The sequence below is a fragment of the Hippopotamus amphibius genome, chromosome 4 (genome assembly GCF_030028045.1).
Source record: "Hippopotamus amphibius kiboko isolate mHipAmp2 chromosome 4, mHipAmp2.hap2, whole genome shotgun sequence".
Lineage (NCBI taxonomy): Eukaryota > Metazoa > Chordata > Mammalia > Artiodactyla > Hippopotamidae > Hippopotamus > Hippopotamus amphibius.
In genome coordinates, this window is record NC_080189.1 from 127,959,929 (window position 1) to 127,976,951 (window position 17,023).

Sequence of the window (17,023 nt, forward strand, 5' to 3'; positions counted from 1 at the left end):
GAAACCCAAGTAAACAGATTTCTATTCCCCTGTGAACACTTGTATAAAACAGGAGGTTGGTGGCACATGGAACACTTAAAAATGACAGATGCAAATACTTATCACTCCACGTGTTTAAAATCCACTCTGCTTATTGGAGCCACAGGATAAACATCCATCAGTACGGTGGGGGCAGAGCGCAAGGACTCCACAGACATTCACCAAGTACGGGAAGAGGTGAGCCCCAGGGCTGACTGTCACTCAGGGTAGACTGCAAAGTCCCCACTGTGTGGCCCTGCTTGACTGGGGCCTCAGTTTCCCCTCTGCCTCCCCGCGCCCCCGTCCCTGTTGCTCTGCTCTGGCCACACCAGCCTCCTGGGAGCAGGCCAAGTGCAGGCCTGTGTCTGGGGCTTTGACCCTGCAGTTTCCTAAATATCCTTAGAGTTTGAGACCCCATCCATCCCGGGCTCTGCTCACATGTCACCTTATTAGAGAAGCTTCTCTGAGGCTCTCTTTAAATGATGATCTCTTCCTTCACTCTCGAGCCCCTTGCCCTGTTCATTTTTCTTTTCAGTACTGATCACCACCGACTTACTTCTTTACTGTGACTTTCCTCCTACTAAAACGTCAGTCTGATGAGAGCACGGTGTGGTCTGTTTTGTCCACTGCTCTATGCCCACGATGGCACATAGAGGCACTGGATAACTATCTGGTGGGTGAATGAATGAATGAATGGACAAGAGACTCCTGCCTGGAGAGCTAATCACATCCTGTATAAATGGTTCGCCACTTACAGAAGCTCACTCCATCTGTCCTTCCAGCTGCAGTCCCTATGGACTTAGTTTTAGAGAAAATGGAGTGAAGGCTTTCCTCTTTTTAGGAAAGGAAGGTGTGATTCACTGAAGCCTCACTTTTCCTTTTGCTCTTTACACCTTGGGGCATTAAAAGAAGCCCAGGACAAACTTAGGCTCCAGTAGAAAGATTCATGAGGACTATTCAATAAAGATCACCCTATCAGAGCAAAGTTGTTCTGGTCCCGGTGCTCTTCCCTGATAACCTGGGTAGTCGTTCCTGCCTCCACTCTGATTAGGAAAGCCCCTTCCACGCCCACGGTCTGCAGGGGATTTTCCGACCAACCCCCGGTACCCACTGGTCGTGGACAGTGGGATACAATATGTCTCTTGGCTCCCGTGGGCTCCCTGCTGCCAGCTTAGTTCTTGATTCTGCTTCACTTGGAGAAGAACCTACCTCATTAGTTCAGTTCTGACTCCAGTTCACTTGTTATTTGGGCCGCCTTGGGGCCAGCAATGCCAGATTTGACAAAGGCAGGTCTGGTCTAGGGAGGCGGATGGGTGGACTCACCTCGTGGAATGCACGTAGTGGGGACTCCGGACTCGGAGGTCGGGCGTGGACGGCATGCTGCACTGCGAGTTCCAGTGCGGGAGGCTGCGGATGGGGCTGGTCTGCAGGGAGCTGCTTCCCCCTACCGCTTCGGCACAGCTCCCCGTGCTGGGGAAGCGCTTGTGGCTGCTGCAAACCAGAGGAGGCCACGCCGGTCACTGCCAGACAGAGCTGTGCCTTCTCCCAGGTTGCTGACTATGGCCTTGGGACATCAATCTCGGTGTCCAGGACTCCCACCCTTGACCCTCAGGTCGCTATTCTGGTTCTCAGCCTTTTCCCCAGACGTGGGTGGGCGCCCATCTCTGACCCCCAGGGCAGTGTGAGATGAAGACCCTGTTCTGTGAAGCCGCTGCCCTAGATCACAGTTTCTGTTTTCCGAGAGACAAATATTTACATGTCTGGGCACCCACTGGGAGCTTTATGGGGCATAGTGAAAGGAAATGAGAAAAACAGAGAAGCAGACCAAAAATGCCTTCCCAAAGCCCTCTCTCCCACATCAGCTGAGTAACGAGCTGATAATACACAGCTAAGATTACAGCTGTTTGGCTCCGGAATTCTGTTGGCTGATGGTTTAGGGTTCTGAGCCACTCTGGGATTCTCAGGAATTGCCATTTCGGAGTAGTGCTGCACTAAGACTTCCTAATGAATTCCCGTGGAATTTAACGACATGCAAACCAGCTGCCAAAACGCAGCCTGTGCGCCAAAACCCCCATTTCCCTGGGAAGGACAAATCTGCACCTCGAGCAGGTCAGCAGCAGAGGGCGCTGTGGCGCAACCCTGCTGGAAGGCAGCCCCGGGAGGCGCACCCAGGGCGGCGGGGACCTGTGACTTGCGGATGCTACCTAGGACAGCCCTGGGGTTCCGCCCAAGCGTGGACAATGACCTCGCGTGGCCTCCCCGGCCCAGCTCACCTGGAGTGACTGTGGGAGGAACGTTTCTTAACCTTCTCGTAAGGCTCGTCTAACGAGGACTCGCTCCACATTTTGGGTTTGATGGGCGACTTGTCATAGTCGTTGCGGTGATAGTGCATCTGCCTGAGTCCCTCCAGGGACTGGGGGGGAGGCGGCCGGTTGTGCGACGGTGGCCGAGGAGGGAGCCCCTTGTGAGGGGACTGTAAGGGGGACAGTGTGCTGGTGACCTGAGAGTCTTCTGCACAAAGAGGGAAAGAGAGGACTTGAGCAAGGGTCACCCTTCCCACCTTCCGCACAGCCCCCGCCCCGCCCCGCCTCCGCCCGACATCAGCCGGCATCAGCTACGACTTCACTCTGTTACCCTCAAATCAGGAAGGAAAGAAAGAGCCCCTGGGAGAAGCAAGCCTGTGATGGGAGCAGGGGGCCCAAGTGAGGCCATAATGCCCCTCGGGAGGTCTGGGGTCTGGCACGCGGGGAGCAAACACACACGTGTGCGGTCACGCATTTTGTGATGACAAGTGATGTATCAGCATCAGCTAACGAGGACAATCTATACCTCCCCAACTCCTCTTTACAGAGGAATCTCCCTCAAATGTTCCGGTTTCCTCCCTGCAGAGGCTGGTGTCTGCAGAGGCCAAAACCAGGGCTGGATCTCTGATACTCAAAACAGGGGTCGTCATCGTCGTCCCCCCGCCCCCCCAGGCCCATCATTTCCTCCCACCCACGTAACCAATAAAGATACGACGATCTGATTGCGAACAGAAGGGCCAAGACAACTGGGTAAATACCCCACCAGCCTTCCCCCACATCGGTGACGATGCTTATTATCCTTGCAATTATTATGACTAGGAGCTGGGAGATCTTTCATGTTTTCTGTCTGAATCGCCATCTATCACTGCCTGCCTGAGGTTTCCCTAGAAGGCAGAAAAATTAACTGCCGCTTAATATATTTCTATGTCATTAATGTCTTGACCTCCCCAGGTTGGGTTTAAATCCATGGGAACATTCTCAGAGATGGTTCTGTGTTTGGAATTCCTTCTTCCCTCATGTGTGGTGGTGGTGGTGGTGACAGTGGGCTGCGAGGTAGGGGTGAGGGATCCCTTCTGGTTTTGTAAGAATTTCCCAAGAAAATATCCTGAGAACCACTAGGTTTTTAGAGGTTAGTGGGAAATAAGAAGACACTTTTCTAGGCCTGATCAGGAGGCTAAAGGGACATCTCCCCTTCACTTTCACTATTTCTCAGGAAGGCACAGAGGCTTGTTTTCTTCCGGCTAACCCCAGGCTCTCCTAGAAGGTTTCAATCTTTGTGACCCAAACCAATGTCCACCTCTTTTCCTCTAGAAATTATAAATACTCAAAAGGAAACGGTGCGTGGTGTTTAAGTTGTCTGTTCAGGTAAAAACGTGGTTTCGGCAACTAAAAAAGTAGAACACCACTATCACCTTAAATCTTATGGGCCACGGGACATAATAAAATTTCCAATAGACGTCTGTTTCTATAGCACCCACCCACTCTCCACCAAACAAACAGATGACCCCTGGGAAATGAAAGAATCACAGGGAACCCAGTGCCACGCTGGCCTGGCTCCTGGCTTTCCACTGCACCGTCCCAGACTACATGCAGCTTAATCCTGGTTTAATCCGTGCTCCGAGTTCTCAAGCAGGAAACAGACGACCTACCATCTTCTAGAACAAGGGCATCTGACAGGGAGCTGTCTTCGCTGGCAATATTTCCATCTGAGAAGACAAAAAGCAAAAGTCTAGGAGTGAGCACATCCTCAGACAAAGCCCTATGTGTGAAAATCGTGGGTTTTGCCCTATCCCATAGCCTCCTCTTTCTAATCAGAAAGAACCCATGAAACACAATCAAAATGCTGTTGAGCACTTCTTTTGACAGCCCCTGCGGTGGGTCGTGACTCACCCCCAGTCCTGACACTGCAGTGTGCCGGGGCTTTGTTTCACTGGCGACAGAAACACTGAGCGGTTTCACATCCAATACAAAGGCCGCCTGGCCTGGCGGAGCCACATCAGCATCCCAGCCCATCTCGGGGCGTGTTCCAACTCAGCCCAAGGAAGTGAGCTGCTACTTATTCTACACACGCGAAACTAGGGCGAGGAGCTTGGTTTGGCTCAGATGGCAGTAAGTGGCTTCTCAATAAACTTCTTAAGTCATTAGCAGACAAAACAAGCTTCTCAATAAATACAGCTTCTCTCTGCAAAGCTTTACTTTCATAGACACGATTCAATTAACCATGAGAACACGCCCAGAGGGAGACAGAAAGATAATCCTCCTCCTTTAACAGCTGGGGAAACTGAAGGACACCTAGGGACAGGTGGTTTGTCTGGGGCTGCACTGCTTTCCTGGCTAAGTTATAGCAAAAGGTCCCAAGTCTTTAGATTCCAAGCTTAGAGTTTTATCGCTGCAAATAACAAGCCAGGCTAAGCTGAGGAAGAAGAACTTGAATTACTCCTCTCATTCAAGTGGGCTCATGTGATGAAACACTATTTCAAGGAGGCAGCAAAATGGAGAAGGTATATTCTTGAGCGGTTAAGCACAAATGGCTACAGGCTTAGATCGGACCAAGCTGGTCAGACAGTGATTTACAAACAGACTCTGCTGGCCATCCTCACAGAATGGCCCTCACTGGACAGGCCGGTCAACCATGCTCTTCTGTGGTCGACCAGCAAGACACCAGTCCCTCTGGTGCCCATCCCAGGCTCCATCAGCCTTGCTGATGTTTCCACAGAGCTGGGACCCCCTGAGTTCCTTCAAGGGGGCAGGAGGTCCCAAGAGGCATCAGACAGAGAGGGGCTGGTTGACTGTAGCTCTGTTAGGGAAAGTGACAAAGCCGTGGCCAAGGATAATAGGGCGAGATGGGGAAGCTAGTTATTCCTAATTTCCTAGAGCAAAAGGATTTTTTTTAATGATCTCTCTCTTTCAACTAGAAATTTACTTTATTCATATCACTTGATGAACGAAGATCAACTAGGAGACACAGCCTTGACTAGCATCTTGGAGTCACCGGTAAATCATCCCTTCTCCAGGATACCCACATTTCTAGGTTGCAGCTATACACACACACACACACACACACACATATATAATGGTGGTAAAATATACCTAATGTAAAATTTACCATTTTAGCCATTTTCAGCAGTACAGTTCAGTGGCATTAAGTACATTCACACGGCAGTACAGCCATCACCACCGTCCATCTCCAGAACTTCTGTCATCTTCCCAAACTGAAAGTCTGTCCTCATAAAGTAGTAACTCCCTTTTCCACCTCCCCCCCTGCCTGGTAACCACTCTCCTACTTTCTGTCTTCCTGGAACGAAAGTATCTTAAATGTGTGCAAACTATGAAAGAATACTCGATGTATATTTTAAAGAATTTGATAAACAACAAGGACCTACTGTATTCAGGGAACTACATTAAATTATCCTATTAATAGCCTATAATGGATAAGCATCTGAGAAAGAATATACATATTCTTTTGTGAATCACTTTGCTGTGCACCTGAAACGAACCACATCATACAACACAACTATACTTCTCTTAAAGAAAAAGAATTTGCTGACTCAAAAAAAAAAAAAAAAAAAAAGGGATCATAATAGTCTGAGAGAGACTTGATGGTTGGTGGTGAATTTCGGTGTATTTTCTTCTCATGTTCACCAAATACAATCCCCACCCACTCCCAACCCCTCCTGATCAGAGTCTGGGGCTCTAGACCATCAGAGGGGAGCAGTCTGGTCCCCAGCTTCAGCACTGGGACAGGAGCCCAGAGAAGGGCTGTGGGGGTGCTGGCCTCCGGGTACCCCAGCTGCCCACCTTTCCTTGCACCCCTGGGAAGGAAGACCAGGCCCCTGAGGATATCGGAGCCTGGGCTGGCTCTGGGCCCAGCTCCCAGCGAGGGCTGAGAAGAGGGTTCTCCCAAGGGGCCATAAAGAGTAATCATTTGATGTGTAGAATCCCTTTTCAATCTGGACCCGAGGGCATTTCATTGCCCTCATTATCAGGTCTTTCTAGCTTCATTTTATGGGTGGAAAAATTAAGGCACGGGGTAGCTGAGCAGTTTGCTAGGTCACCAGGTCAGCTGGGCTTTCGGTCCATGCGCTGGACAAGGACCCTGTCCCCTGAGGGCCAGTGGCGGAGGGCGGCACCCGCAGCGGGGAGTGGGGTTGGCACTGACCGTCGATGATCAGCGACGCCCTCTGGGTGGGTTTCTTCCCAGACTTGACGCGGTTCTCGTTGATGGCGCTTTCAATCTCCTGCAGCTTCTTCAGTGCATTCAGATAGGAGGTTTTCCTCTGCTTCTTCAGTTTTTTGCTGACGTTAGGGTCACTGGCCAGGCGGCGGGCGGCCTCCGTAATCTGGGACTGGATGGCGAACTCCCGCTCCAGGCGTTCCAGCTCAGCTTCCTGCGGGACGGAAACCACACTTACGGGGATGCTGAGTGGGTGATACCCATCCTCCTCCCCCCGGCCCCGGCCAGCGAGCCTCAGTCCTCGGAGACACACGTACGAGGAAACCAGCAGCCTCAGCACCCACCCCAACCCTGCCTGGCACCGCAGAGGACCTGCTCCTGCAGTCTCTGGCAGCCGGGGCCCGGGATGCGCCCACTTTTGGCCCCTGATCCAGCCTGGAGACAAGCATCGATCGGTCTAGAGACTGGCACCCTCACTGAGAAACAGGGAGCTTCCTTGCTGCAGCCCTGGGGGTCACTAGCGTTCATTTCCAAGGTCTCCAACCAGGTTCTGGAAGACCCAGCCTTCGTGGAGACCCAGAGCCCACTGGGTTAGTGTTTCCTTTTCCTTTGGGGCAGAGGGGCCAGTGTATTTTCAGAGTGGTCTCTGTCGTGCTTTTCTGTGGTTTGCTAACAGGGGCGCCCATGGGCACACCCCCGCCCCACCCCCGCCACACACACACGCCCTCTGTCTCTCATATTTTGAGCCCCTCATGCTGGCCCTTATTCCCACTCACTCACACCTCCTCTGGAAGCTCTTTTTGCAGGTTCCACTGTGCACTCACACCTGCCTCTGCAAAAACACTTCCACTAAGTGTGGACGGCAGGTGGAGGAGCTGGGTCCCTGCTGCTTGGATCGCTCCTGGGCACTCCTTCCTCTCCTCTATGCCTCCCTCTCTCCTCTACCCCTCACTTTGGCTGAAAGGAGCAGAAGGATGAATGTTCCCACAGAGTTTTGGATGCAGGAGAAACGCAGCTGTGGCCGCCAGAAGGTGCCTGGTGGGTCCAGAGGATGAAAACGGGGCCAGTGTGCTAGCTGTGGCTTCTCTGTGGCTCAGCCGGAGCCTTTTTCAAACACCGATCGGCGAGGCCGGGAGAGCCCAAGCACGCCTCTTGGGCTGGGGCATCCACAGTCTGGCTAAAGCCGGAAAGGGATGGATCTACCCACGGAGGAGGAGCAGATCGCCAAGTTTTCTGGGGCCAACACATCTTCCTAGTTAAAGGCTGAATACAACATCTTCACTCTGGGCACCATGTGCCAGGCTGGGTACCTCCATGAAGCACAAAACTCTGAGCTGGACTCCACTTCCCGGGGAGCACTGCAGGGAGGGGCCCAGGGTGAGTGCAGAAGGCGAGGATGAAAGGAACTGTTATTAATATTAAGAGGCTAAGAAACTCCCCAGTTCCTGCAAGTGCCTGCTGCATTTCTTCTTCTCTGGAGAAGAGTGACGAGGTGGACTCCCGCCCGAGGCCTTGAGACAAGCACGTCACCAAGGACAAAGCTCGCTCGGTGAGTGTGACCCCACCTCGCAGCTGCTCCCGGGCTGTCAGGGCAGCTCTGGCCTGAGACAGCGACCCGGAGCTTTGTGGGAGCCCGGGACAAACCCTTGCTACCTAAACCGAGCCGAGGACGAGGCTGGCGGCCCGTCCGTGCAGATGGCTGCCTGCCGTGTGAACAGGGAGGTCGAGGCCATTCCCAGGAGACACGGGCATTTCCCAGCGAGGTCTGCAGAGAACAGGTGAGGGACGCAGTGGGATTCGCGGGAAGCTTACGTCATCTTTTACTGGGAAGTGTGACGGAGGCGCCACGGGACGAACAACGGGGTGCAGGTGGGAGGTGCCCACTCAAGGAGGGGCCTCCCCTGGAGAGTTTGGTGCAGTTTCTGCCCAGCACAAGAGCGGCAGAAGTTTGCAGGCAATTCTGATGGCAGCTGGGCTTGAGAAATCCTCCACCAGATGGTTTCTGAAATCCCACCGGCCCGCACCCCAGTTCTAACCCTGACAGCATCCCAGGCCCACCCACATCCTCCAGCACGTCCTCACATTTACTGAGCATCCAGCACGTGTCGGTACGGAGTTAAATACTTTCCACACCCAGGCTCACTTAATCCCAGCGACAGCCGGAGAAACGACGGCTATGGGCTTCGTTTTTACAAAAGAGGAACACTGCCTCCAGATTTGGATGAAGCGTCCTGGGGCGTCCACCAGCCCCCCCCAGCACCTGGGAATGGGGACCGGCTGTTACAGATCTCGGAGACGAAGCCACCCCTTCCACTGTCTCCAGGGCACGTGGGGTCCCCTCTGAACTCACCCACTGCACGTGTTACGTGAGAACATCGGTTTCTCTCACAAACCATATGCAAAAGAATATATATAAAAAAGAATATCTATAAGTGTATAACTGTGTCACTGCTGTACTGCAGAGATTGGCACAACCCTGTAAATCAACTAACTTCAATAAAGAAAAAAGAGAGACGAAACACGTACAGAATTCCCTTTTCCACTGGCTTCGATTTCTGCCCTTTTAAGCCCTCTGTTCGATAGCATTGTAATGAGTAACTGTATTCGGAATAAATTTGGAAAGACATTTCCTCAGTGCCCCTGGGGCCTGAGGTGTGCCTGGCCTCGAATTTCTCTTGGTCTGAGACTGGATAACTTATTAACCAGCTGGAGACCCAAGGCTCCCCTGCCCCCAGATCTGAACCCTCCTGTCCCAGCCCTGACCAAGGTTTAGTCCAAAGAGGGTAAAATGAGGGGTGCTCCAGGAAGGCCCAGCTGCTTGCTCATGCTCAGGCAGTGATGTCAGTAGCCAGGTGGAGTTAGGACCACCACGGGCGGGCACAACTGTCTTTCCCCAGCCAGCGGCATTTCTGCACTTGCTGGCATGGCGTCAGTGTTCTTTCTTCTTTGGTTGTTTTGTGTCGTAGATCAGACGATACGCATGGCTCTCAGTAACAAAGAGCTGGGAGAAGTACCAGTGAGTGTTAAGGAATATTCTCCCATTAGCTGCACCACGTGCAACAGGCCTGTCCAGTTAGACACACAGCCTCCACAGAAATCAAAATGCTTCCAGTAACCAGGCCTACCAACGGGCGCTGCATACCAACCAGGCAGCTAACTTCATGTAAAAGGAGAGCGACTCAGGAGGAAAGAGGAAATGGTATCAGGCAGAATGAAAACGTCGTTAGAAAAAACCCAGGCGCCCTCACAAACGAGAAAGTGCGGCGGGTGTAAGAGAATCCAGCCACAGAGAGAAGCACGCACCTCTGCTTTGGGCAGGATTTTCTGCTCATCCAGTTTGAAGGCCGTCCCGATTCTTCTTCGAACAATGGGTGGTTCCTCTCCTGGATCCAGGGGATACTCCACGGGCAGTTTGCCCGTCAGCTCCTGCAGAAGTGTGACAGCACATGGAGAGAAGGAATCTGAGGATGGAGGGTACGTGACTGGCTTCTAGGACACGCGCACCCACTTCACAGCATAGACTTGGTACATAGATTCGAAACCATAGTCTTATGCAATATGAAGCTTCCTGCAATGCAATTTCATGTCTCCCAAAACGTATGAGAATAGTCCTTCCTTTACAGAACAGAGGCACTTGGAAAAGTTTTTCCCAAACTAAATTACCTGTCAGGTAAATAAAATTGCTATTGATTTCCATCACAATAACCCCAAATTCATTCCCTTGTGAATTCTACACGTGTCTGGCGAGTCTACTATGTACCTGTTGAGGCCACACAGCCAGTGAGAGCAAGAGGCAACATGAGATCTCCGGTCTTTCTGGCTGCAAACTCTGTGCTCTTTTCACTGTACCAAATACTCCCTCTCAACTATCTAAGTTTAGAATGGGTCTTTCAAATAAATTTTCTTAGAAAGAATGGTATCTATATGGCAAATTCCAGAAAAGGGCATTATTATATGATTTAGAAGCTGAGCATGAGTAATAATTATTCTACTCTGGCCAGATGCTCAAGGAACAAGCTGAACTGAAAAGACATTACATGTGTATAAACACGAGATTCAGTCGAAACTGAAAATATAATCCATGTTACTGACAAGGCTACTTAAAAAAAAAATCTGGTGTATGTGCATTTGGGGCTCCGGAGATCTAACTGCTGTGAGCAAAATGACGCTGAATTTAGTTGACAGACCACCTTGGTGACAACGGTCCAGGGCTACCGCTGAAAGGTCTGTGGGATGATTTAGGGTTAGAATTAGGCTTGATACGAGCAGGTTACATCTGGGCTAGGAAGAGATCAAATCTGAGTCAGCAGCTAATCCACGTGGTGGAGCCCAGGCATCTACTGCAAGGAGTCACTTCCAGGGACCAGAAAAGCTTGGGAGACCCAATGCCTACCTCCAATGGGATAGGTGGCCCTTCCAGGCAGAGCCCAGCCCTGGTCTCTAGTCCCAGATCAACACAGATGTTGCCAAAGTCCCAAGGCAGGCTCTTCTCAGGCACACCCATCACCCATGCAGAAAGCTTCTGTGCTGGGCAGCCCCCTATGGGCAGGAAAGCCCTGGGCATCAGATTCCACGGGCAGACGGACCTTCTAACAGGAGAAGTGATATGGCTTCTCTGCACCACGGCTTGTCTGCGCCACTGCTGTGTGTGCCCACTGGGGTGTGTGTCTGTACACACTGGTGTGTGTGTGCACACGCGCACGCGTGCGCTCCCGGCATGTACAAGCACACCTACTCCCTGTGATCCTGGGCCTCTCTCCTACTCCTGGGTTTAGGCCACGGGGAAATGACCTCTTGGGCTTTTTATTCCTCAGTGTAAGCATTTCAGAGCACAATGGCCAACTCTTTGAGTATGAAATACTCTGCAATTTTCTTCCCTGTTTTTTTCTTCTTTTTTTAAACATGGTTCAAATGCCTCCCAAGTAGTTATGTGTTTATTCTGCAACATTTTATTTGCTTCCCTAAAAGTCTTCCTATAAATTACATGACATATGGAGGATTTTATACTGTTAGGACTTTCTTTTCTACTTTGACACTTATAAAAAGGAGGGAAAAGTTGTTAAAATGGCCACTGACTTATAACTCTAAAGAGCCTGTGGTTTTCTAACACAACATTGCAAATCAACTACAGTCCAATATAAAATAAAAATTTTTTTAAATCTATGAAAAATTTAAATGCTCTAAGTTTGTACATTTAAGCTACTATAACATAAAAGAAATATTGAACAGCTGTATTAATAATTACTGCAAATTGAGAATCTGTATTGTCTTAGCAAGAGTACCAGGCCTTCCTAGAATAATGAAATAAAACTTCAGAGAAGAAGAAAAAAAAACAGAGTCTGTGGTTTTAAAACAAAATATCTTTCTTAAAAATGAAGTTACTGATTTCCCCCCATCGGCATGAAGGTATCTGAGTCCAGGCCTGGATTCTCCATATTTAATCCGATGTCACGTGTAACCAGAGCCGCCTGGGGAAGGAGGAATTTAACACACTCTTGTGGGGGGCTCCCCTTCCATTCTTATATTGCTTATATTTTGCCAAACGCTCCTATTGCACCTCATTCTGGCCGCCCCACACCCCAGGGGACAAAAAGTTCTTCTCAATACTCTGAGCTGAGGGGGGGTGTAACATAGAGAAAGAACGGCACAAAGTCAGGACAGAGTTCTCCTGTCCCCTAACTTCAGAGGTGGCCGGCTTCCTGTGAGGTTACTCCTGCCACTCAAGTTCTGTTTTCTGGTGTCCACGCTATAAGAAGCAGGAGCTTTGTTTTCCTTCTTTTGCTGTTATTTTTGAGAGGCACGGAGACCTTTAACAGACATGCTAACCTTGCCTGGACATGTTTCGCCGATTTTCTGATGCTGATTCCCTGCTGGGTTTAGGGATGCTGCCTTTATTACAAACAAAACAAGGTTTTACAAATTATTAAATGCAGACACCCACACCCAAGTTTTCTCAATCCTTCCAGCGTATTCTTTATAAAAAGATTGCTAATATTAACAGTATCACAGAGCACATTCCCCAGCCGGGCCAACTGCTTTCCCAAGATTTGCAAAGGATTTGCACTAATGTGGGTCTGCTTTGAGCCGGCTCCGCTTTAAATCAGTGCAGAGCATAATTAAGCCAAGTTGAACTGTAATGTGATCTCACTCAGTGGCCCCTTATTTCATTCTTCCTGGGGCAAGGCATTAGGGCTGGGGGGAGGGGAGCAGGGCTCTTCAGCTTACTTTGGGAACCTCTTTCCACTTCCCTTTCTGAACTGTTGACCAACAGAGCTCCTTGTAATGTTATATGCAGAACTCTCTCTCTCCTGAGGGCTCCCACCCCACGGTGTCTGTGTGTACGCACATGCACACGTGTGTGCGTACACACACGCATAGTAACGTGAGTTGCATTAAAAAATCAAGTCTTCAAACATGATAACAAAGAGTTGTGGAATAAGCAGAAGGTGGTGCAAATAAACCTTTAAGTAAATATAGACAGTGACCTGGCACAGTCTCCAAATCCCAATGCGACATGAGACTAGTGTATATACATGCTTAAGGAAGCACTGCTTTGCATAAACTTAAAAGATTTTTTAGCTGACTAGGCTAAGATTTCATTTACAAACAGCTCATGTGGCTCAACATCCAAAAAACAAACAATCCAATCAAAAAATGGGCAGAAGACCTAAACAGACATTTCTGCAAAGAAGACACACAGATGGCCAAAAAGCCCATGAAAAGGTGCTCAACATTACAGAGAGAAATGCAAATGCAAAACTACAATGAGGTATCACCTCTCACCAGTCAGAATGTCTATCATCAAAAAATCTACAAACAATAAATGCTGGAGAGGGTGTGGAGAAAAGGGAACACTCCTGCACTGTTGGTGGGAATGAAAGAAGATGTGGTACACATATACAATGGAATACTACTCAGCCATTAAAAAGAATGAAATAATGCCATGGCAGCAACATGGCTGGACCTGGAGATTGTCATACTGAGTGAAATAAGTCAGAAAAAGACAAATACCATATATCGCTTATATGCGGAAGCTATAAAAAATGATACAAATAAACTTATTTACAAAACAGAAACAGACTCACAGACTTAGAGAACGGATTTATGGTTACCGGGGAGAAGGGTGGGGGGTAGGGATAGACTGGGTGTTTGGGATTGACATGTACACACTGCTATATTTAAAATAGAAAACCACCAAGGACCTACTGTAAAACAAAATAAAAACAACTAAAGGAAAAAAATGATCTACACCCCGCCACCAAAAAAAAAAAGTGAAAGATACACCAGATCGTGGGTTTTGAAGGGGATTATATACCAAGTGAAATCCTGATTTCCTTGTTGAGCCCCAAAGGTGCTTCTCACTATGACTTCCAGAGGTAAATCCAAAATACACTCGAGAAACAAAAGCCACCACAATGAAAACCTCAGGCACAAGAGCTCAGGAAGATGGCCAACCCTCCCCCGCAGCGTGGTACCACCTTATGAGGAAACGCTGTATACACTCCGGGGCACCGTGCGCACGTCGATGTTTACAACTGGTATCATGACTGCTGTTACTACTTGTCACTTGGCCCCTAGAGGGGTCCCGTTTGGGATTCTGCCACGACTCACGTTCACTGCCGTCCGAGTGTTTTCATTACGGTCCAAGACTCCTGTTTCTGATGGGGCTCATGCTGGGGGCTGGGTGTCGTCAACAGAAGAGGCCTTCCTTCCCCCCACGCCCACCCTTACCGTTTATAACCACGTGGGGACACGTGAGGGCACAGACAGCACAGGTTTCCACAGGACCAACCAGTGATGCTTACCGCTTCTCGGAGGCAGAGCTTCTTCAGCTCTTCCAGCCGCTGGCGAAGCGTTTCCTCCAGAGCTTCCTGCCTGGATTTCAAGGCTGCCAGCATGTCTTTCTTGGCCGACTGGGAGCTATCTGATTCCTGAGAACCTGTCAATTAACAGTGGGGTTACTAGGCCAGCTGACAAGGGGATGCACATCTGGACCACAAAGGAACTGAACCGGAGCCCATGCTGTGGATGTGGGATTTACCCCAGGAATCAAGGGAGTGTGAAATAAAACAGGTGCTCAGTGCTCCAAGCGTGAGGAGCGGATTTGCAGCACTTCGGGTAATTTACTGCCGGTCAGAAGGACCGTCGGGAAAATTTACAGGCCTGAAAAAGAAGTCTCTCTTCTTTGATTATCTTAGGATATCGCACACCCATTTTAATTTCACTAGCAAATTTTAACAGACTTTTTGTACCATGAAAAGGAAAGTGAAGTTAACACATTTCAATACAAAGTTTTAATTTTTTCTATCGAAAAACACTTATTTTTTGATTAGTACAAAGATAATGCATGTTTATCATAAAAATTTTGACAATGTAGACATGTATAAAAATAATCCACGAGCTAGCCAGCTAGTCGCCCACGGATAACCAGCGTCTTGCATTTTCTTTCAGCCCTTTTATCTAAGCATATATATTTTAAAAATAAAATTCGATTTTTATTGTATTTTTTTGAACTCAAGACGGTATCATGAGCAAATTCCCTCCTCATAAAAGTCAGACATATTTTTATATGCAGCATAGAAATATCTGCTTGATGATTCCAGTAGCAGACTGCTAGATAGGAAATCTTGGTGGAAGGCAAACTGTAAACCAAGCGAAAGGAAAATAAGCTGAAATGCCCAATGGAGAGATTTAGGTTAGACCAGAGAATCATTTCTGGGCTGCAACGTTTGGATTGTGAAATAGGTTTCCTGCAGTAAAGCTATTATCCCTTTTCTACCTGGATGGTTAGGCAAGGCGCCTTGACTCCCTGGGAAAGGAAAAACTGATGATTACTTCGCTTCTCGTGTCCATGGAGAGCAGAAGTCTTAGAAATGGATGGGTTTAACTGGGTGTGCCTTCCAGGGGCTCACATCACGCCATCTGCAACAGCGTCAAACAGCATCGAATACCTGGGGATTCATCTAGTGAAAGATGGACAAGATCTCTACACTGAAAAGCACAATACTCTGTTGAGAAAAATGAAAGACCTCGCACAACAGAGAGATGTACTCTGCTCATGGATTGGAAGCCTGATGTTGTATTGATGTCCATTCTTCAGGCGCTAAACCAGAAAATCATTGCGATACCAATAAAAATTCCAGCGGAACATGTCGGAGGGAGGGGTAGGAACTGTATTTCCTTAGGAAACATTTTGGGTCAATTCAATGAATGAAGGACAGATTTGACACTAATCCAATTGGAATTGCCAGAGCCGACTGTTCTATTTCTTCCAATGGTTAAAGAAGGCATGTCAGGACTTCCCTGGTGGCGCAGTAGTTAAGAATCTGCCTGCCAATGCAGGGGACACGGGTTTGAGCCCTGGTCTGGGAAGATCCCACATGCCGCAGAGCAACTAAGCCCATGTGCCACAACTACTGAGTCTGTGCTCTAGAGCCCGTGAGCCGCAACTATTGAGTCTGCATGCTACAACTACTGAAGCCTGCGTGCCTAGAGCCCATGATCCGCAACAAGAGAAGCCACTCCCCTGAGAAGCATGCACACCGCAACGAAGAGAAGCCTCCGCTTGCCACAACTAGAGAAAGCTAGTACACAGCAATGAACACCCAACACAGCCAATAAATAAACAGATTAAAAAAAAAAAAAACCCACGTCAGAATCACAGGACTAGAAAGGACTTCTATGCTTTTGTAACAAAAACCTTGCAATGCTCAAACCATCACCACCCCTACCCCCCACCCCAAATATGACTCTCCTCTCTTACTTAGGCTCCGAGCAGGAATCCCCATATTCCCTCAATTACCAGGCACCCAGGTTTTTAAGAATAATCCTAACCCTCAAGAATTCTCAGTCTTCAGGTACATTTTGACTCCAAATTGGGCGACCCCACCCCCACTCCACCTTGAAATAGAGAATCTCCATCACTACAAGAATGTACTATCTTTATGCCTCCACAGTAGCTAATAAATATTAACTTGAATAAACGAATAAATGTTGTCAATCATATGCTTGGATGCTATAATTAAGCTGTATCTCATCTCTGCAAAGAAATCTAGTACCTGTAGCTTGTTTCTTTATAGCATCGATCTTCCAAACTTTGGATCGTTTTTGTAGCTCTTCCCTGGATTTCGTCATGCTTCAGTCGTGTGTTTCCAAGTTCAAGAGCAAACTCAAACGAAAGCTTGACCCTCACCAAGGCTCCATTACCTCACGGTTCTCAGATACTAAATCCACATGGCGCCATGCTCATGGGACACGTGACTGGACATGACTGCAGGTTCCGCTTTCTGAAATGCTTCAAGTCAATTACCCTGAGCTTATTAGTTCTGAACTATCTCCAGTCTACATTCATCTAATAAAACACAGCTAAATCATTTTGAATCTTAATCTCATTCCCTTAGTCACAGTCATCAATCACAGGCGAAGACACAGGAAACCTTAATGAGCTATGTTCTATTATTCCACCATCTGAAGAATTAATAAGAAGGTAAAATAATACTAGAAGGAAGTCAGACTTTAGATTTAAAAA

General features: G+C 48.7%; 1 protein-coding gene across 6 annotated transcripts in view; it reads right to left on the bottom strand.

Moving 5' to 3' along the window:
• FRMD4A (FERM domain containing 4A) overlaps positions 1-17,023 on the bottom strand; it is a 450,104-nt gene that overhangs the window by 17,675 nt on the left and 415,406 nt on the right. For all 6 annotated transcript variants that reach the window (XM_057731241.1, XM_057731240.1, XM_057731239.1 and 3 more), the window contains exons 15-20: positions 14,301-14,434; positions 9,799-9,921; positions 6,481-6,709; positions 3,971-4,027; positions 2,292-2,529; positions 1,342-1,509 (exon numbers count right to left, since the gene is read on the bottom strand). In XM_057731241.1, the coding sequence (XP_057587224.1) occupies positions 1,342-1,509; positions 2,292-2,529; positions 3,971-4,027; positions 6,481-6,709; positions 9,799-9,921; positions 14,301-14,434 (949 nt within the window). The remainder of the gene's footprint in view (positions 1-1,341; positions 1,510-2,291; positions 2,530-3,970; positions 4,028-6,480; positions 6,710-9,798; positions 9,922-14,300; positions 14,435-17,023) is intronic.